A 22634-nucleotide genomic window follows, 5' to 3' on the forward strand; every position below is an offset into this window, starting at 1 on the left:
ACAGGTATGTGGCCCTTTCTCTTGAGTGTTTGGAGGTGGGGGATTGTCTCTTTTCAAAGAGATCCAAACTCAGTTAAGATTAAAGTGCCCTTAAGGACTGTCATGGTTAGATAACTTGTCATGGTCAAGCTAAGCCTTCTTTTCCTATTCCAGGTTAGAAGATTCCTACACAACTTCTGGGTGATGCAGGCATGATATGCTTGTCCGATTCTAACAGTCCCCTCCACCCACGCAAAGCGCCGCAAACCCCAGTTTCCCTGACCCCGCAGCTCAAAGGTGGTTGGGTTCTGATGAGACTCAGGAGGCAACTGGCAGCCGCGCGACCCGCTTTCTAAGAGCTGCGGAACCCCCGGGGCTGCTGCCGGCGACCACGTCCCCAGCAGCGTCCCTGGACCAGCGGCTGCGGGCGACACCGCAGCGACCTTCCCGCCCGCGTCCCGCGTGGGGCAGCCACGCACCACACGAGAGACAACAAAGCCCGGCAGAGCGGCCCAGAAGGGTCGAGTTGTCACCCTGCGGGGGTCGCAGGCCCAAGGGCGAGGGCTCCCGACGCACCCCGGCGGCCGCCACCCTACCCGCCCGCCGTCCCCCTTACCCGCAGGGAAGCTGCGGGACCCGCCGGGGCTGTCCCGGCCGCCAGCCTCCGGGGCCAGGAAACGGCCCCACATAGCGGGCGAGCGGGCGAGCCGGGAGCTCGCGGCCCGCGGTCGCCTCGGCTTCTGGGCGGAAACTTGAGCAAAGCCTGGGCCGCGGCGGCGCGGGCCGGACCCGGGCGGGCGGCTTAACGGCTGCTCAGCGACGGCCCGGGAGCGCGGCGGCTGCCATGGCCCAGCCGACCTGCGCTGAGGCCCGGGCCAGGGAAGCGAGCGGCTCCCCGGTGACGGAGGCGCGATCCCCGGCAGCGCCCAGGCTCCGACGCTCCGAGCGGATCTGCAGCTGCGGCTCCTCTCAGCACTCTCCGCCCCGCAAGAAGCCTAGCCAGGCGGGCCGGGCCGGGAGGGGCGGGGCCTGGAGAGCCTCGGGGCGGGGCTAGAGGGCCCGGGGGCGGAGCCCGAAGGCGGAACCTGGGGCGGGCTTGGTGAGCCTGAGACCTTTCGCCCACAGCACGCGGGTGATCACCTCTGAGGCCGCTCTGGTACCTCCCGACTTCTGCGTCCTGTTTCCTACAAGCGAGAAAGGGGCCATAAATTGACCCCAAGCCCTATCTTCCTATACACGCTTTCTGGGGTACGATTTATAGAAGGTGTGAGTCGTCCCCGCAACTCATCACCACTAGTTAAAATTAAGAGGCCAGATGGGGTGAGGGTGGGGCTCCCTATCTGACTCAGAATGAAGATGAGATGTTAAATTGTCAGCATGCATTCCAAGAGCACCAACTATGGATCACGGTGGGACTAGAAAAGAGGTTGTTCCTGCCTCCCACATCTTGGAGCCCTGCTCCACTTTAGTTCCTACCCTACATAGGAGCAGACATCCTGAGAAAAGACAGAAGGATGCAGCATTCACTTTAAATTCTTCTTGTTGGCAATATGATCTCCCCAATATGTAGATACAAAATAAATACTGGTTAACCGCTGTGGCAGGAGGCAGGCTCTGCGTTTAGCATATCAATAAAGTAAACCAGAGCTCAAGTCCCTTAGACTTTGAGTCCAGAGATGCCTTTCCATATTGTGGAAGTTGCTAACAAAAGCTTCATATTTACTTAAATATTTACATATTTTTCTCAAAAACCTACTATTTGAAACTTGTGAGGTTTAAGTTTGGAAGGATATTCATTCCATCACTCACCACATTTGTTGAAAGGCAGCAGACTGTGGTTGTACATCTAGGTCTCCTTCCTGTAGACTGGCAGTTAGTTCTCCAGATCCTGAGGTGTCTGTCAAGTGTCAACTGACTTTGATGCTAAAATGTGACAGAAATATGAAAAGGTAATGAGATGGTTCTTTTCTGATTTAAGTAAGTAGCACATTAGTTATAACCCTTGAAAAGGATGGGTTTAAAAATATTTATTAAAATTTTCACAAAGAAAATCATGAAAGCCATGTGTGGTAGTATAGGCCTTTAATCCCAGCACTTCCAGCACTCCAGGAAACAGAGGCAGGCAAGATCTCTGTGACTTCTAGGCCAGCCTGGTCTACAAAGTGAGTTTCAGGACAGCTAGGGATATTACAAAGAGAAACCCTGTCTGGAACCCTCCCCCCAAAAAGGAAAAAAAACAACTAAAGTAAAAATACTATAAATACTATATCCACATATTCATCTTTTCATGATTCATAGTTTAACAAAGCGCCCAAATTTTGGAAACTAGATGTGCAGCTCAGGTTGTCCCCAACTCTTGATTCTCCTGCTTCAGCCGCCCTTGTGCGTTCTAAGAGAGAGAGGGGGGGGAGGGGAGGGGAGGGGAGGAGAGGAGAGAAGAGGAGAGGGAGAAGAGAGAAGAAAGAAAAGAGAGAGAGAAGAGAGAGAAAGAGAAGAGAGAGAAGAGAGACAGAGAGAGAGAGGAAGGAGTAAGGGAAAAGAAAAGATGGAGGATGGAGGTTGGGAATTAAAGGCATGTACCACCACCACCTGCCCAATTCAGGGATTCTTAAACTCCCAACCCCTTTTGTCCAAGAATTTTTTCATTAGATTTTTGAGACAGGGTTCCTTTGTGGGACAGTCCTTACTATCCTGAAACTTACTCTGTAGACCACACTGACCTCAAACTCACTGAGATCCACCTGCCTCTGCCTCCCAAGGGCTGGGATTAAAGGCCTGCACGACCACCACCACCCAGCAAAGAAGTGGTTTTTTTGTGTGTGTTTGGTTGGTTTTTTGTTTTTTGAGACAGGGTTTCTCTATAGCTTTGGAGCCTGACCTGTAACTCACTCTGTAGAAGAGGCTGCTCTTGAACTCAAGATCTGCCTGCCTCTGCCTCCCGAGTGCTTGGATTAAAGGCATGTGCCATCACTGCGCAGTTATTGTCCAAGAAATTTTCACACAACCCTGGATGTACAGGTATACAAAATAGATATTCGAGTCAAATGTTTGCTTATATCATAAACTAATTTTAATTATTTGGTACACATTTAATTTTACCATTTATTAAAGATTAAAACCAATCTGTGTGCTAATGAGATGGATGCAATTGTTTATTTTTATATAAATGATTAAATCTTGGCCAAGCATAGTAGCATACATGTAAACCCAGTATTTGATGGAAATCAATGGATCAAGAGCGCCTGGATTACAACATAAAAGAGTTTAAGGCTAGCCTGAACTATCTAAAGAAGTCCTATCTAGGAAAATAAAAAGGAGGGAGGGAGAGAAGGAAGGCAGGAAGGAAGCTAGGAAGGAAGGAAAAGAAGATGTAGGTAGATACTGAAAATTTATTTAATACAAAACTAAAACTCTTGGTTTTAAAATTTAAAAAAAAACATTGAGCATATCTGATAGGAGTTGGAGGAAGAGTGGGGGATAAATATAATCAAAATACATTATATGAAATTCTCAAAGAATTCATAAAAATACTTTATAAGGACATTATTGGGGGTTGTTCAGATAACTCAGCAGTTAAGAGCACTTACTGGTTTTCCAGAGGATCTGGGTTCAATTTTCAACACCTACCTGAGGCAGCTCATAATCACTTATAACTCTAGTTCTGATATCCTCTTCCTGACTCGGCACACAGAGGGCACACGTACATACACTCCAACATACACACATACACATCAAATAATGAAAAATAAAAGTTACATTCATAAATTTGATATGAATTCTTGGGTTGAGTCAACTGAATTTTCTTACATTTTTTTCCTGATTCAAACTTATCAGTTTGCATAAGCAACAAGAAAACTAAAGAAAAATATAATAATGGCTAAAGGTGGTTTTTAATATTAGAATAAAATCTCATAATGTGGGAAATATCAATAGTTTTTTATTTATAATATACATTTATTTACTATATAGTCTATCAAAACAAGAGGAATAATATATAAGAAAAACTCCCATCAAAAAATAATTGAAAGAGTTCCTCAAAAAAGATTACCAATAGCTAGAAAAAAGATGTATGATGAAATCTAAAAGTCGTTATAACTAAAAAATCCTGGTGTATCAAGGGCATATCAGTGACTATAATGTGCACCCTTTCCCACACAAGAGAAATGACAAGTTATTCAATTTTGTATGTGTTGGTGTGACTCAGATGATCCTTCACAACAATTAAACAGTTATAAGAATTAAACAGTTATAACAACAGTTAAGAACACTTTCCAAGCTGGACTTGAAAATCTAATTTGGTTCCTGAATCACAGAATTCCTCAATCCAGTAGTAACCAGAAGACAAGTGGGTTGCTTACCCGGTACGTGCCTCAATTTCCTCACCTATTGTAACAGTGACTACCATGAAGATTTGTTGCGGAGATTAATTGCTTAATATTTTGAGTATTGCATTGTGACCCACATTTGTAATAGAAACATGCAGCATAGACATAAAACTGTTCCGTCTCACTAAGATAAAAGGTAACATTAATTGTTATAGGCCAGATAGGTCGTGGATCGTGTCCTACGTACACGTGTCCAAGTGGAGAAAAGTACTGCTCGCAGTCTCTTCCTGCCCATTTGCGGTTACTAATCAGCTCAGGAATTATGGTGAAGTACTATTGAGAAATACTTAGCAAACTCTCCAGGGCAGGGTTAATGGTAGCTTTCATCTAAGCTGTGATTCCCTGTGCTCCCCATGAGGCTATCGCCTACCTGCACTACCAAAATAGAGGGAGGAAAGACAGAAGGTGACTGTGTAGTATGGCCACCAAGAGAGCCAGAGTGCCTCATTTGGGGCGTGAGGAAGTATAGGAAATGAATTCTTCCTCAGCTTTTGCGCTGAAGCTGAACTGTGCTGTCCACTGAGAGAGCAGGTAAGCTACAGAACTCTGGCACCGGGCTCGGGCTACTGAAGGGGAGAAGAGGCAAGCTTCAGCCAACAGAGTCAAGGGACATCAGTGTTTACTGGAACTGTTTGTCCTGGTGTCTTGGTCTCAGGAACTTGGAGTCACCAACTCGTGTTACTGAGCTTATGAAAAGCAGAGAGATCACTTACAGCAAAAAGAAACAGCAACCTTGATGGTTTCTAAGGAGTCCAACCCTCCCTTCCCATCTTCTTTTTCAGATAATGGAGGACACACAGAGTGGATAAAATTGTGGGGGTCAAGAAAACAAATCATGCCTTCACTATACACTCTGTCTCTCTCTCTCTCTCTGTCTCTCTCTCTCACACACACACACACTACATACACATACACTATGCACACACACACATTATACACAAATATAAACAAACATTGCATACATTATACACACACTGGACACACTACATATATATGCATATGTTACACAATACACACACTATAAACATACACACATTGCATACATTATACACATGCTGGACATGCACATGCTACACACACACACACACTATATATATATACACATTACATACTTTATACACACATACTGGATACACACTACATAACATATACACATAATACACACTTACACATACATACACACTGCACACACATACCACATACACTATACTCACACTATACACATACACATGACACACACACATCCTCTGAGCTGACCTGCACTAGTTCACAAGGGAATTATTTAACAACTCAAAATGTCCAAAACCTTACAGAATTAGGTCAAAATGTTCTGAGTGGCAAATGGGGTTATCTCCTGAGTATAGTTAGCAGCATCTACCGAAGGGAAAAAAAAATCTTTAATTATAAATTTCAGTGATTTGAGACATCTCAATAATGCAGCTACAGACTTCATACAGTCTTCAAATAATATGCCGTGAGGAGCTAGTATAAACTCCATTTAAGAGATTAGGGGAAAGACCCAGAGATGCTAGGCATGGCCAAATAGAATCAAAGAGCTAGCTTTTAGATCTGATCTACGTGACTCTGGGGACCACGCTCTCCCAAGTGTTTTTTAACATGTAAACAGAAATTAGAAGACTAGTCTTCAGATGCCATGTGAGAAGGAAGAACCTAATTATAGGATCCTTGTGTATTGTGTACAGTCATGCTAAGCTCCCCAGCAGGGACATTACTCTGTGGTACTGTGTGAGGATAGTGGGGGAGGGAGCAGACGAGAAGGCAAGCGGAGTTTAGCAGTATGGGCACTTGGGAAACATATCCAAGAATATTGGCTGGAGACAAGGTAATGGGTTGCTGAGGTTTTGGAGGGGTTAGGGAGTGGAAGTTTTACAAGCAAAGAACACGCACACTCTGCAAAGACTTGAACGAAGGCAAAAGAGAAAAGAATTCCAACCTTTCGGAGGTGGAAAAATTAATCCCTTAATAATCCCACTGAAGGTGTGCCTCTGATTTCCTTCAACGAAGACCTTGATGTCCCCGGGTAAGCAGAGCGGTTGGCTGACAGCCTGCAGCTCATGCCACGCTCAGGACATGCCTCGGAGAGTAAGCTGTGAAATTTGGGGAAATGTCTAGCCTGACTGACCATGGAACATAGTGAAGGGCCCCACTCTTTCCAAGGGATAGCCCCAATGACCAGTCTTTGCACTCCCTCTATTGGTTGGCCCAAACCCTTTCCAATCCTATGCAATCTGAGCCTGCTTCCTGGCCCTGACATCGTCCACAGGTCGTAACCCTTAACCCCTTTAGCCTTTCCACTCCTTTCAGCATCTGCTTCCTGGAGTACCCAGTATATACAGTCTGTGAAGAAGAAAAAGATAGAAAGGAATTGGAGTTTTGTTTTTGTTTGAAATACGTAAATACGGCTTCTAGAGAATGTGACAAAAATGTTTCTAGGGGAGCACAACATACCAAGTACTGTGGATTGAGTGCGAACTTGCTCTGATAGGCTCGTGTATTTGAACACGTGGTCTCTTGCTCTTGCTGGCGGTGAAGTTTTGAAAGCCACAGATCAAACAGGAGGTGGAACCTCTATGAAGGAAATGGGTCACTGAGGGCGGGCCTTAGGGTTCATGGCTCTGCCTCACTTCTGGCTCAAGTTCTACTTCCTGTGACAGAGGCAGCAGACTCCTTCTCCAGTGCCTTCCCCACCAAAATAGATTACGTTCCCGCAAGAACTGTAAACCAGATAAGCCTTACCTCCCTGTGGCTGATAGTGTTGTTACCTTGACAAAATCGAGTTGTAGAGACTCGAGAACATGCCTGGAGGGGATTATTCAATTGGTGTGGGAAGGCCTGCCCTGCACGGAGGGCACACATTCCTTAGGTGTGGAATCCTGGGACGCATTTTAAGAGTGAAAAAAAAAAAAAGCATGCCGAGCACTAGCCTGTATCTACTCAAGGCCTCTTCTGACTGCAGACGTAGTGCAACCATCTGATTCAAGCTCCTGAGGCCCTCAGTTCCTCTCCATGAGGGCCTTGGAACCCGGAACTATGAACCGGAAGAAATCCCTTAATCCATACATTGTTCCTGTTGTGTTTTATTACACCAACAGAAATATACTAAGATGCCTGCTTCGGTGGCTTCTTTTGGTGGTATTTGGTCACAGCCTGATACACCATGAAGGGCTACAAGAGACGCAGCAGACAGCAAGTGCAACACAGATGGAGACAGTGGAAGCAAAAAGAGTCCCTGGAATTTCCAACAGGATTAGGGGAAAAGCAAGATTAAGAGGCTTCCAAACTCCACCTGGGTGTAGGTGAACCTCTGGGAAGAAGGTTCTCCCTGCTTCTGACTGAGAGGGGCCTGGCAGACACTGACCCAGTTTTAAAAAGTTACTGCTATCCAAAGAGCGTATTATAAGCTTGTAAATGTATTGAGCTCATTGATGCCAGCAAATTTTAATCAGTTAATTAAGAGTAATTAATTGGTTTTGATGTTATTGCTCAAATAGCAAAATCATTAAGACAGCTTTCATGATAAAAAAAAAAACACATTACTTCCAGATAGCAGGAGAGGATTTAATTTAATATATTTTGTTAAGTTTGAAAGCCAGGCATGTTGGCACACCCCAGAAGTCCCTTTACTTCAGATCTTGAGACCAGAGGATTTCCATGAGTTTGAGGCAAGCCTGGGCTTCATAGTGACTTCTAGCCATGGATAAGAAACCCTCTCTTAAAACAACATTATACACTTTACACACACACACACACACACACACACACTTTAGCAAGTTTTCAAAGAATTTTCAGATCATTTTCTGTACAATGCAAGAGTATCAGGATCTCTGGAATTGTAAAGAGAGCTGATATCTCAAGAACAAGCCCTAGAGGGCATGGAGTAACTCAAAAACTGGATCCTTATCCTGAGCTATTAGAGGATCTGGAATTTTTACAAGTGTAATAACAGCCTCAGAAAAGCAAGTACAGATACAATGTTCAGGTTATGAGAAAAATAATTTATCTTTTTTCCTAGATAGGTAGGTAAAAACAGAATGACCATATAGAAAACACTCATAATTATTCATCTGGTATGGTAGTTTGAATGTATTTGGTCCCATAAACTCATAGGGAGTGGCACTATTAGGAGGTGTGGCCTTTTTGGAGGAAATGTGCTCTTGTTGGAAGAAGCTGGCTGACACAAGCCTTTAATTCAGACCTTGAGGCTAGAGAGCACACCTTTAATCTGGACCATACCTACTGTTGGAAGTGTGTCCCTGTGAGGGTGGACTTTGAGGTCTTTTTCTCAAGTTTCATTCAGTGTGACAGTTAGTCAACTTCCTGTTGCTGCTGTTTCTTCAGGACTGTGCCTGCCTGCATGCCGCCATGCTCCCTGCCATGACGGACTGAACCTCTGAACTGTGAACTGCCATCACAATTAAATGTTCCCTTTAGAAGAGCTGCTTTGGCCATGGTGTCTCTTCACAGCAATAGTAAACCTAACTAAGACATCTGACAATTCTTGAAGAGACTATAAATGGAGAAAAAATTAAAACTAGAGACAAGTATCAAAGATGGCTACTTACTATTTCAGTTCTGTAACTTGTTAACTGAAGATATAACCCAGGAGGCGGTCCACTTTATATTACAGTTCTTATGATCTCTTATATTATGGGTAATGGTCTTAATTACTTATTATCGATCAATGAGGTACTCGCTGGGGAAGTCATTTAATCTGACATCAACTTGATCTATAAAGTCTAGTGTGTAAGTTGAAAAATAAGCAAACCTTTAAAGATCATTTTGAAGACAAACATGCCTGTAGCCCTAGCTCTTAGGAGGCTGAGGTAGGCCCTTTGCTTCATCCAGGAAATTCAAGACTAGCTTGGACTGTGGAGTGAACTTTATTTCAAACATCCCAAACAAACAATTTAAAACATAATAATTATGTGACCAAAAAGATAGTTAGTGGCTAAAGGCATTTGCCACCAGGCCTGATGACCTGATTTCATCCCTGGAACCCATGTGGTGGAGAGAACTGACTCCCAGCGATTGTCTTCTGGCATGCACGCACCCACACATATAGAAATATTATACATAAATAAATATTTCCCCACAATGATTCTCACATAATAATGATGATTATATATCTACAGTTTGGGCCTTCAGATTTTTGAGACAAGGTTCTGCTACATAGCACAGACTGGCCTTAAATTTAAATCCTTTTATCTCACCCTCTAGAGTGTTAGGATTAAAGGGGCCATGTTACCGAGTTTAGCAGGGTTTATTTTTTAACCTAGTAGAACCGATCTATAGATGAGTGTCACAAACCAAGAGCAGGCTTTTAAATGTTCAATGTACCTTGACTCGTCAATTATAAAACTGCATAATGGAAATGAGAATAACCCCTGAATATCAAACATAATCCTCATCATAATATTCACAGAATATTACTTCTCAGAACAAAGCATGAGAAACTAATTTACACTTACACTGTGGACGATAACACGAAAATTACAAGTCTGTATATAAGGTATATAGTAAGTCATCAAATAGTTCCCTAATTTGGACATTCGTAAAATCTTTGCACTGATCTCTCTCTGTATGGATAATTAGGAAAGGTTTTCAAATAATAAATAGCACAATCTGCCTTAAGAAAGTTGGGCAGGTTATTTTTGTTGTAATGATACCTGAAGGATACTGTCTTCAACTGAGCACCAAAGCCATGGTGATTAATATTTAATTCCCTAATGCTACAAAGGTAGACAGTCTCCTAAAATCCCACCAGGAAGCAGCTATAGATTCACTGAGGGTCAGGTAATAGAGGCAGCAGAAGCTGGAGTGTTTGGGGGGGGAAAGTGGGATTTGCCTAGCAGTTGTCTAGACGTCACTGCTTTCTCTGCGGACCTTTGAAGGTCAGCTTGATTCTGGCCCAGAACCAAGATCTAAGTTTCAGATCATGGCAGGCTTACAAGGACAGTGTAGCCTGGAACATCTAATCCCACCCTGGCCTGCCCTAAAAAGGCCCTGGATTTGCTTGGCTCACAAGACTGCTGCAACCCTCACTCCCTAAGGCTGTTTTCCAGAAAATTAAAGCATAGAAGAGCAATGCTACATTTGCCTCAGTTTTGATTTGGGGCTTTATCACATTAATTTTTTTTAAAAGACTTTTCGTCTTCCCACATACCAACTCTTAGAGCAGATGGCTTAAAATGTCTCCTAGGAAATGAGCTGTATTCCGCAGATGAGCGGTATATTATCATACGTCCCTGACAGAGGCTGTGCTTCCCACTAAGTTTCTACCTGCTAATGGGGCACCGGCACCAAGCACTGTGCCCTGCTGCCACCTTTTTATCCAGGGCTTCTAGGCCTTCTTACAATGGTTAGAGTGTATGGGCATTCGTCTGCAAATGCACTCACTGGTAGGAGGTAAAGGTTATTAGTGGTAAGATGGCTTGGCTGGGGCAACTGCTACCGCACCCTCCAGAAAAGGTGTCAGCTAAAGGAGACGGCGTGGAGTTCAGATGCCTCGAGTCCAGATCTGATGCTGGCAAAAGGCCAGGCCTGCAGTACAGCTCCAGGGAGTGACTGAGTAAACTGGCAGATTGCCAAGTGAGGGGCCAGCGGCATCATCTAGAATGTTTTTGCGTAGAGCCCATAACTAAGCCTGCCATATAGGGAAACCTGAGGGGTGGGGATTCCAGGAAGTCAGATTACTCTCTCTTGGTGCAGAAAACTAACACTTGGAGTTTGTGGGATTTATACTCAATGTCATTTTAAATATTTTAATTTAATCTTTTTTTGTAAAATGTATTTTGATTATGGTTCCCTCCCCTAATTCCTCCAAGATCCCCATACCTAACCAAGCTCAAGTTCTCTTCTCTCTCTCTCTCTCTCTCTCTCTCTCTCTCTCTCTCTCTCTCTCTCTCCATGCCTCTGTGTGTGCATGAGCATGTGCATGTGAGTGGTCTTTTAAAACACTTTTCTACACTTTTCTTTTTATTTCAGTAGAGCCTTTACCTACTCATGCATCTTTAGCTCAGCCTTTCCCTGACTCCTGCCATGTTCTTGGCTTGTCAGGTCCCTTCAGAGGGACCTTTTCCCTAAGGTCATGCTGCAACCGTCGCTTCTCTCACACCTTATTCCTCAATATCTGACTTTTATAAATATAATAAGGAAAGGCCTGGGTGTTAGAGGTAACAAAATATTCAAGTAAAAAATGCATACTGATAAATTGGGTAAAATTAACATATAATGTCATCTTCTTTATTTCCAGAGTACTTTTTCATACCTTGAAAAGCAATAAAAAATGATATCTTAGACTATATTTTATAAACACATTCTGACAAAGCCTATTATAACTTTTTTTAAAAATTAAACCTTTTTAAATCGTAAAACTTTTATCCTACTACACAAACTATTAACAAATATCAAGAATTATTATGAAGTAGTTTTAGTTGAAATGCTTAGGAACAATACATTAGCAAACTGAAACAAGGATACAGAAATTGCTTAAGATCTTTACTTTTTCTTTTAAAATATTCAGGAAAAAAACTAATACCAGCACTATGAGATTCTAAATCTGACAATACAAATATAATACATTATTAATGGCAAGACCATTAGTGTTATATAAGAAATAAAATCTTTTAATACAGAAAACTCTGGATAAAACAAAGAAGAAAAAGAATTACAGGTAAGGGAAAGGAGAGGTTGCCAAGCAATTAAGAGCTCTTACTGCTCTTGCAGAGGACCTGAGTTCAGTTCCCAGCACCCACATTGTGTGGCTCACAAGTGCTTGTAACTCCAACTCCAGAGTGTTCAACACCCTCTTCTGGCTTCTTTGAGCAACTGCCTTTTCATACCCACACAGACACACACGTGTACACATACTTTGTTAAGACTTTTAGTCAGAAAAAAAAAGGAATTACAGATGAGAAGATATTAGGGTCTATCTATAATAATTTCATTAAAGAAAACTACAAAACCACCTCATCTGATGGGCCATGGTAGGATTGGTAAAGTTTCCAGTTGGTTGAACTTCAACATATGAGAGCAAAGGCTGAAGACCTGCGGTCAGCTCTTCTTCACTCTGACAGAGCTCACAGTAGTACCTGCTCAGACAGCCACCAGGAGGACCACATATGACCATGTCTGGTTCCATCTTCCTAAGAAGGACAAGGGGCAAGTAATTCACATAGAAAAACTAAAGCAGCAACAGAAAGTGTTCTGTGCTTCCCTCCACGTCAACGCTGTTCCATGCACTCTCCAGTAATCTTCATCACAACATGATAAACAAGCTGTCATTATATAGAAATTAGTTAGGATTTGATCATCTAGTGTCTGGAGTTATCTGTTTTCTTCATGTCTTTTTTCTGCATGGTAATTCATTCAAAAATTAAAGACAGTTAATGCCATGCTATTTCGCGTATAAGAAAACTGAGTAATGACGGGGAAGGCTGGAGGAACTGGCATCCTCAGTACCTCAGGTGATACAAACTGCTCCAACTCTTGTGGAAAGCATTTTTGATAATATGTGCCATTTCCGGCCATATGAAAATTATATTCTGTGCTTCAGAATTTTCCTTCGAGGACACTATTCCTCGAGAAAACAATGCTAAAATATACACAGTATAAACATGCTGTGATACACATAAACCACACTGTTTAGATCTAAGATGCCAACTGTAATAACAATCTAAAACTTTAGCTATAGATGAATCATCAGTGTTTTGCAGCTTTTAGGTTTTACAGCAATTTGAGTAAAGATAATGAAATAGCATTAGTTGGAAAGACCAGCGTATGAAATCAAATGACTGCCAGAATTAACTCAATGAAAAACCCGAGTGTAAGAAAGGCTGCGGAAGAAACACTGCAAAATGATAAGTGCACACTTTATATTAAAACAATAAGATCAATATTTTCGTCCTTTCTCCCGGACCTTTGGCCATATTGATCTTTATATTATTTTTATGATATACATGTATTGCACAATATATGCCTAGGTTTTAGAAATAGCAAGACGCTGCTCAAAATAGACAGGAATGTCAGGGACATGGAGGGTGGGGCTTCCAAGAAAGAGTGTAGAGGCCAGTGGAAAGGACCATCCATCAGACCGGCGTCATAAGGAATGCTTCCTGAATAGAAGCTTTCAGTGGCTTCGTCCAGAGAGCAGAGGACACAGTAAGAACTGGATCTAGAAGAGGGTCTGGGAAAGCAGGCGAGCACACTCCACAGTGGAAAGACATCGGGCATGCTCAGGAACACGTACTGCGTGACGAGGAATGGCTTGTTTTCAGTTTTTAATCACTGAGTTTTTTCAGAAACTGTGACGAGTTCAAGATTTCCACAGTTAAATTAATCCCACAAAACAACTGCTTGAAGATTCATAGAACATAATGATGAGTTGTGTTTCAGGCTCCAAATCTTTTGTCTAAAAATAATCGCAATGACTGCATCATGGGTAAACAAAGCCATTACCTATTTTGTGCTCTGGCTATATCAGTCATCACTTACTGGAACATGGATCACTAGTTAAGTAATTGTGTGTTTTCAGAACACCTGCTTATCACTCTTATCATATGATAAATAAATCAGCGGTTTAAGTCTGCAGGGCCTGAACATGATTCTTAGAAACTCTGTACTCTCACATGCACCTAGCAATACACACAGAGAAGGCACTCCTGGAAGCCAACACTGTTCTTCTGTAAGGAGCATGGCTCTGTATGTTTGCATAAAGGACAGATAGGCCTATGGTGAGATGAGAGGAGGCAGATTGGGCTGTGGGATGCTCCACTGTCCCCACATGGACCAGCTGCTCTTTCCCAGCTTTCTTGGGCTGGATAAATATTTCTTGAATAATACATGACTCAACAGGATGGATGATGATAGCTACCATTTATCAAATGATTGCTTTATGCTGGGGTTTACATCCATTAACTTTAATTGTCATGAGCATCCTGCCAAGTCTGTAACTCAAATGGCAGGGTACTCAGGTTCTTCAGCCTTTGATACTGGTGTAAAATATAACGTCTTGATTGCCATCTTGAGCACTGGCAAGGAATCGGTGGCTCAGCTACATCTCCATGGTTCTCATCTTTGTTTTACATCCCATTTTCCTGGGCAAGCCAAATTCCCTATGTGTCCCTTGTAAGGAGCTAGCAAAGTCCTGAGTGAATATATGCTGTTGATATTTCATGTCAAGAATCCCAAAACCATGGGGGGGCAAGACCATGGGGGCTGGAAAGATGGCTCAGAGGTTAAGAGAACTGACTGCTGATTCAGAGGTCCTGAGTTCAAATCCCAGCAACCACATGATGGCTCACACCCATCTATAATGAGATCTGGTGCCCTGAACACTATATACATAATAAATAAATTTTAAAAAAAGAATCCCAAGACCCAGTCCCATGAGAGTGGCAATACCTTTCCATGGGACTACAATATTGACAGTATGCGCAGAAAATGTCCACCATAGCTTCCTCCCTTTGAATCTTCAGCGCCTGAAGACTGCTCCCCTACAGAGTATCCTAATACAATTAGCTAAACCTGCCTCCTCCTTCAGCTGTCGATAATAACACTGCCTCATTGTTGATCTGTGTGTAGTAACCTCACCTCCTTGCTCAATATGCAATAAAAGCAATTTTACTTGTAAAATTAAAATAAAGAAGCAATAAAAAATTAAAACAAAGCAATAAAAATTCCAATAAAAGCAACAAGAGTATTTTTACTTGTTCAGCTTTCATCATAACCATGCTGAACTGTGGTGGTGCTGTGGCTTCTCCTCCATCAGCGTGTGTCGATTGCCTTGGCAGGCTACTTAGTCTAGGGTTAGTAGCCCGCCTGGCAGTCAGTTATTCCAGGGTCACGGAGAGGCACTACCTGGAAGATATGGGCTAGGAGACAGGAAGAAGGCCATGCAAAGTTTGTCAGAGCCTCCGTTTATTAGGGACGAGATACAACCTTTTATAGGGTAAGGAGTTGGGGGGATGGGCACAGGGTTCTGGGCTCTTGCCGCGTGGTTCACGTTGGTCACATGGTCCTCGTTGGTCACGTAGGCAGGAGGTTATCTTCGGTCAAGTCACAGTAGGCCTGGCTCACCTAGCTCCCTAGATAGTTTGGAATGTGGGGTGGGTTCCACTAACAGATAGCTCTCATTAACAGCCAATTTGGGTGTGGGGTAGGCTCTGTCAATAGAACCATTCTTAACACAATTAGGGGTGTGGGGTTCTCTGCAGACTCCCCAGGGTGATGGTTCCTGTAATGATTTTAGGAGGAAATTGGCTCCTGACAGATCCCCCTTTCTTTTATAAAGACAGGTAGCTATTAAGTGAAGGGCATCAGGTCAGAGTCCAACCAAGGTGTCAGATCTAAAAGAGAAGTGACTGGGACAAGGAAAGACCCTCCTCTCGAATGGTGAAGCAATTTACCTCTCCTGGGAACAGAGGGGTGCCTTATGATTCTTAGGTCTAGTGGGGACCAGGTCTTTATCCCCCTTACCCGTCCTAGGATTCCCAGTATCCTGTCTTAGGTTGGGGGAAGTCCTGCCACAAGTCACCCGTCCTTGGAGCTCCTCAAATGAAAGGTATCTAGCGAGATTTAAAATAAACAGATCACAGGTCACCCTGTCTTAGGCCATGTGGAGGGCACTCCTCGTGCCTGGCACCATGCCATGTTGAGCCGGCCAGTACAGCCTCTGTATGGTGTGCTGTTCAGGCGAGGATCCACACTAACTCCCGTCATTGGGCCCCTGTGTCTATCACTAATGAAAAGACTGTGAGTAGCTCCTCAAACAAAATATGATATAATTTTGGGCACCAATAACTCCATCTTCCAGACAAGAAGAGAGGGCATTTTCCAAACCCAGTATTCACCTTTTAATCTGGCCTTAGGTATCCTCCTTCCTAAATGCCTACTCCACAATAAGATTATGAGTGCTGCCTGCCAATAATTAGGGCAGTGTAAAAGGGATCTAAATCTAAATTTTTTAACATATGCATTAAACCCAAACATTTTACAGTGTGTGTCAGACTTTTCCCAACATCTATAAGCAGTTATAAGTATCATTAGATCAATTGCAGTAAGAGTACAATGACATACATTGTTGTTACCAAATACCACCAGTTCCAGTCTCTGAGCAACAGTGACAGGAACCCTAATCTTCCCCCTTCTTAAGTGAAGAGAGGTTAATATTTTAATTAAAATGAGTTTTGTGTCCCAAAGATTAAAACTGTCTGATGTTTAGTCCGCATCTTAGTTTCAAAGCAAACCAGAATTCAAACTGCAGAAGGAGCTCAGCATTAGTGCTTCAGGGCAGGTGGGATTCCTGAGTGAGGTGAGCTGGAGTCAGCTATCTGAAGCACATCCTGGCACTCTTCTCAGGCCGGTCTCCCTGGACTCTCTAGGGGCAGAATTGACACCCTGCAGAGTGGTGTAGCAGATTCTGTTATCAGTCACTCCTCTCCTTGGGGGCAGGAAAGGCCGGACCAAGGACCTCTCCCCAGTCTCCTCTGGAACTCCTCTGTGGGATGTCCGCAGCCTCGACAGCATCAGATCCAGCTTTTATTTTCTTTCTGTGAAAAAAGCATAAACATATCCTCGACCCCAAATATAAATAGGTCGGGTTTTTTTTATAATGTATTGTAAGGGCTTTTCCACCTTGCTTTAGCAAAGGTTAGCTTGGTGTTATCACGCCAGATCCGTTTGCATCAGGATCTGCTTGCAACCTTTTATGAGTTGCTTTGAAGGAGCCTTGTTACGCTCCACAATCTTTTTTTTTTTAATTTTTATTAGCCATATATGCAGCTCTTCCATTGGAAAAGCCATTTGTAAAATTTAGCATAAAATCCTTTAAGGGATTTTTTTGCTATAACATTAGTAAAATACAGTTGTGTGAATTGTAGCGATGATCTGGGAAAAGATTATTGTTTTTGCCTTTGAATTGAGCAAAGACAATTGTCCAGGAATCAATCTTAAAATTATCCATGAATCTATTATTTAGTATAAGAAGCATTGATTATAGTCAACATTTTGTCAAGCCATTATCCAGCTTTTATCCTGCCCTTTTGTATCAGACAGGCTTTAAATTAAGAGTTTAATATCTTAACTGGCAAAACTGAGAAGGTTTAGCCATAAACAGTATTTTTTTTATAAAACTGTTGTAGAATAAGTTTTACATTTAATATACACATTTGTCATAGGTGAATTATAATTAATATACTGTATTTGTTGATTATTGTATACTTTACCTGTTGATTTATATTTTTTACCTGCTTGAGTACCTGTTAAGCAGCTTTCTTTAAGCTCTCTATTGGAAACTGTTTTTTTGTAAGAATTTTACCTAGCGGCTCAAGGTCTTTCATAAGAATATTATAACTAGAGCTTTAACCATTGGACCTCCAACCAAAAGTTTTTAAGCTATCCTCCTCTTAAGTTTTAAGTCTGCCTTGCAGATAGGAAAATGGAAAAATGAAGCATTTTTTGACTAATAATGCTGGCCTCATTAGACACCAACATGTAGAAGAACGAAAATAAATCTATATCCATCTCCATGTACAAAACTTAAGTTTAAATGAGCTAAAGGCCTCAGCATATAAAAATTATTTTGAACCTCACAGAGAAAAATTTTTGAAGCACACTTCGCCACATCTCAAACACAGCCTCAGTGGCATAAACATTTGGAGAAACCATAAATCTCCTGAACTGAGAAACTTTTGTATAACAAGACTATATAGTGGGAAAAGATCTTTACTTATCATAAATCTATTTTAAAAATATATGAAGAACTCAGGAAATTAGTTATTAAAAATTTTAATCCCAAAAAATATTTGTTATAGACCTAAACTGAAAACTCTCAGATGAACTTAAAAATGACTAAGAGACACTTAAAAATGCTCAAACATAACAACCTTTAGCCCTCAGAGAACTGCAAACCAAAACTCCGAGATTTTATCTTATCCTTGTAGAAATGACCAAGATTAAAAATTATTATTAACAATTTATGCTTAAGAAAATGTGGGTAGGGAAAAAAACTCCATTGCTGGAAGTGCAAACTGGTGCTGGAAGTGCATACTGACAGTCACCTTTGGATCACACATAGTATTGAAAATCCTGGATAAACCAGACTCTCCCAGCAGGAAGAGAAGAATCAAAAATCCAGGGCTAGCCGCTTCAGCGACATTGCCCTAGGAACCAGCTGAAGACAAAGCCTTGACCTGGAAAAACAGGTTTTCCAGCTGTAATTATCACAGCACTGTTTTAGGAACTAGGGGATTAGAACCTTGGGAGTGGTCCTGAGGCAGGAGAGCTGTCCTCCAGAGACCACCACAGGATTTTTGGAATTTACGACCCTCCCGGACCACTGGGGTGTGGCCCCTTTCCTCAAAAAATTCTTTCTCCCGGTCATTGGGGGTCGAACTCCTCCCCCACCAGCCAAGGCCACGTGTGCGACCTCAGCAAGGATGGTCTCCGGGCCCTGCCATCCAGAGACCCAAGTGAGAGTCTCCCTAGCATTGAGGGACCCTCATTCTGTCTATTTTTTAAAATTAGGCAAATATCTACCTCAAAACTTAGCAATACCCCTTTTGGGCCTAAATACAAAGATGTTTAACCAAACCACAAGGACACGTGCTCAGCCATGCCCATAGCAGAACCATTTTATCATAGCCTAGAATCTGAAAATAACCCAGATGTACCTCTTTTACACCTAGGATAAATGAGACATCATCCTTTGAAATATCCATGAATACCACAAAATATCTTGGAGTAATTCCAAGCAAGCAGGACAGAAGTTTTGGGTCCCGTCATCTCTGCCTGTGAAGGCGGAATTTTTTTTTTTATTTTTAACCATTATCATTTGTTAGAGTATAACTCTGGCCCTTGATAAGGTTAATTAAGAGGCCTGAGTCTCAGCAGACCACCTTGAAGCCACACCTGGCAGCAGGAAAGGACCTCAAGCTGAAACAATATGACTTCCACCCAAGAGCGGGCCTTACAAATGGAAAAACTTGTAGGATAAGAACTTTAAATCTTGAAAGATCCCCTACTTTCTTGCGAAAGCAGAAGAAACACAGCAAAAATGACAATTTCACTGAAAGCAGTTTACAGATTCAGTGTAAATGTCCATTAAAAATTATAGCAACATTCCTCACAGAACTCACAGATTTAATGTAAATGTTCATTAAAGTTATAGCAAAACTTTTTACAGAACTCAAAAGAACAATCTCCAACCTTATACGAAAGAAATAAAAACTCAGGATAGCCTAAACAATTCTAAAAATCCTCTGAATATATCACAATCTTTGATTTTAAAACTTTCCTACAGAAACACAATACTGAAATTAATCTACCTTAGATATAAACTTATATACCTACAAACTAAAGATTTTTGACCAAGAAGCAAGATTTTTAAAATGGAAAAGAAGCATATTTACTGCCCTAAATGAAGCTGCAGCTTTTTGAGGCTAGATTCCTGTATAGCAAACCTGCCTGTCAGCTTTCGCTCCATATGGCAGGGGGTTAAAGACATAGGCTCTCTAGCCCTAGCAGCCAGCCTGCTTGGCAGGCATAGCTGTGTGAATTGTACCCTAACTTCTCGCATCTCAAGGGACTCCCTTTTGAGTCCGCAAGCAAACACATAAAACAAACACATGAAGCAAACACATGAATCTCTGTTTTTGACTCTTACTCCTCTCTCCCTGAGTGATTGATTAAATTCCTGTATGAATTTCTCTTCCCTTGAAAGTCCCATATCTTTTTGGACGACGGTGAGCCTGCGCCTACCTTATCCTGCAGATCTGTCCGAGTTCTACAGCTGCAGAACCTTCTGTTTTCTTCTTGTTGTCCCGGGACCGCGCGTTGTCGTCCGATAGTTGACCGTGCTCCGAGTCGCTGGTTCGGGCGCCACTGTCGATTGCCTTGGCAGGCTACTTAGTCTAGGGTTAGTAGCCCGCCTGGCAGTCAGTTATTCCAGGGTCACGGAGAGGCACTACCTGGAAGATATGGGCTAGGAGACAGGAAGAAGGCCATGCAAAGTTTGTCAGAGCCTCCATTTATTAGGGACGAGATACAACCTTTTATAGGGTAAGGAGTTGGGGGGATGGGCACAGGGTTCTGGGCTCTTGCCGCGTGGTTCACGTTGGTCACATGGTCCTCGTTGGTCACGTAGGCAGGAGGTTATCTTCGGTCAAGTCACAGTAGGCCTGGCTCACCTAGCTCCCTAGATAGTTTGGAATGTGGGGTGGGTTCCACTAACAGATAGCTCTCATTAACAGCCAATTTGGGTGTGGGGTAGGCTCTGTCAATAGAACCATTCTTAACACAATTAGGGGTGTGGGGTTCTCTGCAGACTCCCCAGGGTGATGGTTCCTGTAATGATTTTAGGAGCAAATTGGCTCCTGACAAGCGTGAACACAGCTCACCTGACCTCGGGTCCTTTGCACTGCATCGGTGCATCTGTCATCTCGTCTTCTTTCTATCTGTTGCTTTTCATTGGTTAATTAATAAAGAAAGCCGCTTGGCCTGATAGGTCAGAACATAGGTGGGTGGAGTAGACAGAACAGAATGCTGGGAAGAAGGGAAGTGAGGCAGATGCCATGATTCTTTGATCCTAGATAGATGTAGGCTAGAATCTTTCCCGGTAAGCCACCACCTTGTGGTGCTATACAAATTATTAGAAATTGGTTAATCAAGATGTGAGAATTAGCCAATAAGAAGCTGAAACTAATGGGCCAGGCAGTGTTTAAAAGAATACCGTTTCCGTGTAATTATTTTGGGTAAAGCTAGCCGTGTGGGAGCCGGGCAGCAGGAAGCAGACTGCAGCTCCTTCTCCATGTGGCCCCTAGTAGGGTCCTGGGACTCAGCACGCGCAAGGGCACAGTAATCCCTTTCCCGCCCCGTGTCTACTTTCTCTTTAGATGCGTCACAGCGCCTACTGCTCATGCAGTCGTCCAAGTGCCGTCCACATTGCGTACACTGGGTAACACCTATTTAATTAAGATAAGGATGGTCTACTCTGGTGCCAACTTAATATTAGACATCTCCAGCTCTAGGGTGGTCAAACCCAACCCTTTTCTTCCTCCTCCTATCCCTTGCACACTGAGGATGGATAAAACCCAGGACTTCACTCATGCTAAGCACACACCCTTAGGCCCATAATCAGTTTTTGAAGTGAAGGCGTTGTCCCTGCCTTGCCCAGGCTGTTCTGAAATCCCCAGGCTCAGGGATCCTCCCTCCTCCCCTAGCCTCCCTAAGTAGCAGGGGGACAGGCTCACTCAAGAGCACTGCCTTCAGGACTCTTATTTATTATACAAAACACCCGTATCCTCTACCTAGCGCTTCCCCTTCATACTCAAAGTGAACTCATCAAGACATTTCCCTACGTTTAAGATGTGGAGACATCAGAAGACTACCGTCTGCAATAGCTTAAATACCATCCTGTTTCTCTGCCGCGTCATTATCTTCATTTTAAACAAGACCAAACAAGTTCAGTGAAATTAGAGATGAAGGGCTGAGCTTGAATTAAAAGCCTGTTTTGCTGAACTCAAAAACGTAGGTTCTTTCCGCTACACCCAGATGAGCGCAGGAGAGCCGGTACTTATTGACTGCAGCATGACGGTCTCTCAGAGATTTAGCCTGAATTCATTACATCTTCACACGGGGAGTATCCATTTTCTAGACACTGATATGGCAGCTTGCTCAGAACTGCAGAGCAAACGGGCAAGGTCGGGATGAAGAGCCCAAGTGGGCGGTCTCTCAGGTTCTCATCAGGAATGGTCCTCTGCCAGCCTCTAGCCACAGCACCCTGGAGTCCTTTCGGGGTTAGAAGTGAGGACAGCTGCTTGGTGACTGTGCAGCCTGCATCCTGAAAACAGCCCTAGTTTGTTTTGGAAACTCCTGCTTTCTAAAAGCCCTCTGAATGCTGGCTTCATTCTGTTGACAAACTGGATTACAAACGCGGTAATGGCTGCTTTCAAAAGCAATCGTGAAATTCGGTCTTCCCTCATTTAATGAGTTGACAGAAAATCACTTGCTTCATTTGTTCTGTCAGTCATCCGTCAGCTTGTCTTCTCAGTGTCGGGTACTGATGAATCGTATGAGCTGATTGCGCATGGCTCTGAAGTTTGTAGGAACTTGGCAGTGCGGAGCATGCGCAATCAGACTCACTAATCGGTTGTTCTCTTGCTATCTGAAGCTAGGGAGAGTCATAGTTTACATCGTTGTATGGAGAGAAGGAATGAGAATTATTCTTTTGAGAGAGCAAACAGTTATATCTCC

The 22634-nt window shown here is 42.9% G+C and overlaps 1 protein-coding gene across 1 annotated transcript in view; it reads right to left on the minus strand.

The window, feature by feature from the left end:
* The window catches only part of Cep85l (centrosomal protein 85L), a 116379-nt gene extending 115424 nt beyond the window's left edge, over positions 1–955 (minus strand). Inside the window, exon 1 of the mRNA XM_075945851.1 lies at positions 596–955. Within this exon, the coding sequence (XP_075801966.1) occupies positions 596–668 (73 nt within the window). The 5' untranslated portion in view covers positions 669–955. The remainder of the gene's footprint in view (positions 1–595) is intronic.
* Positions 956–22634: the final 21679 nt, after the last annotated feature.

This window comes from Microtus pennsylvanicus, chromosome 1, assembly GCF_037038515.1.
Source record: "Microtus pennsylvanicus isolate mMicPen1 chromosome 1, mMicPen1.hap1, whole genome shotgun sequence".
Classification (NCBI taxonomy): Eukaryota; Metazoa; Chordata; class Mammalia; order Rodentia; family Cricetidae; genus Microtus; species Microtus pennsylvanicus.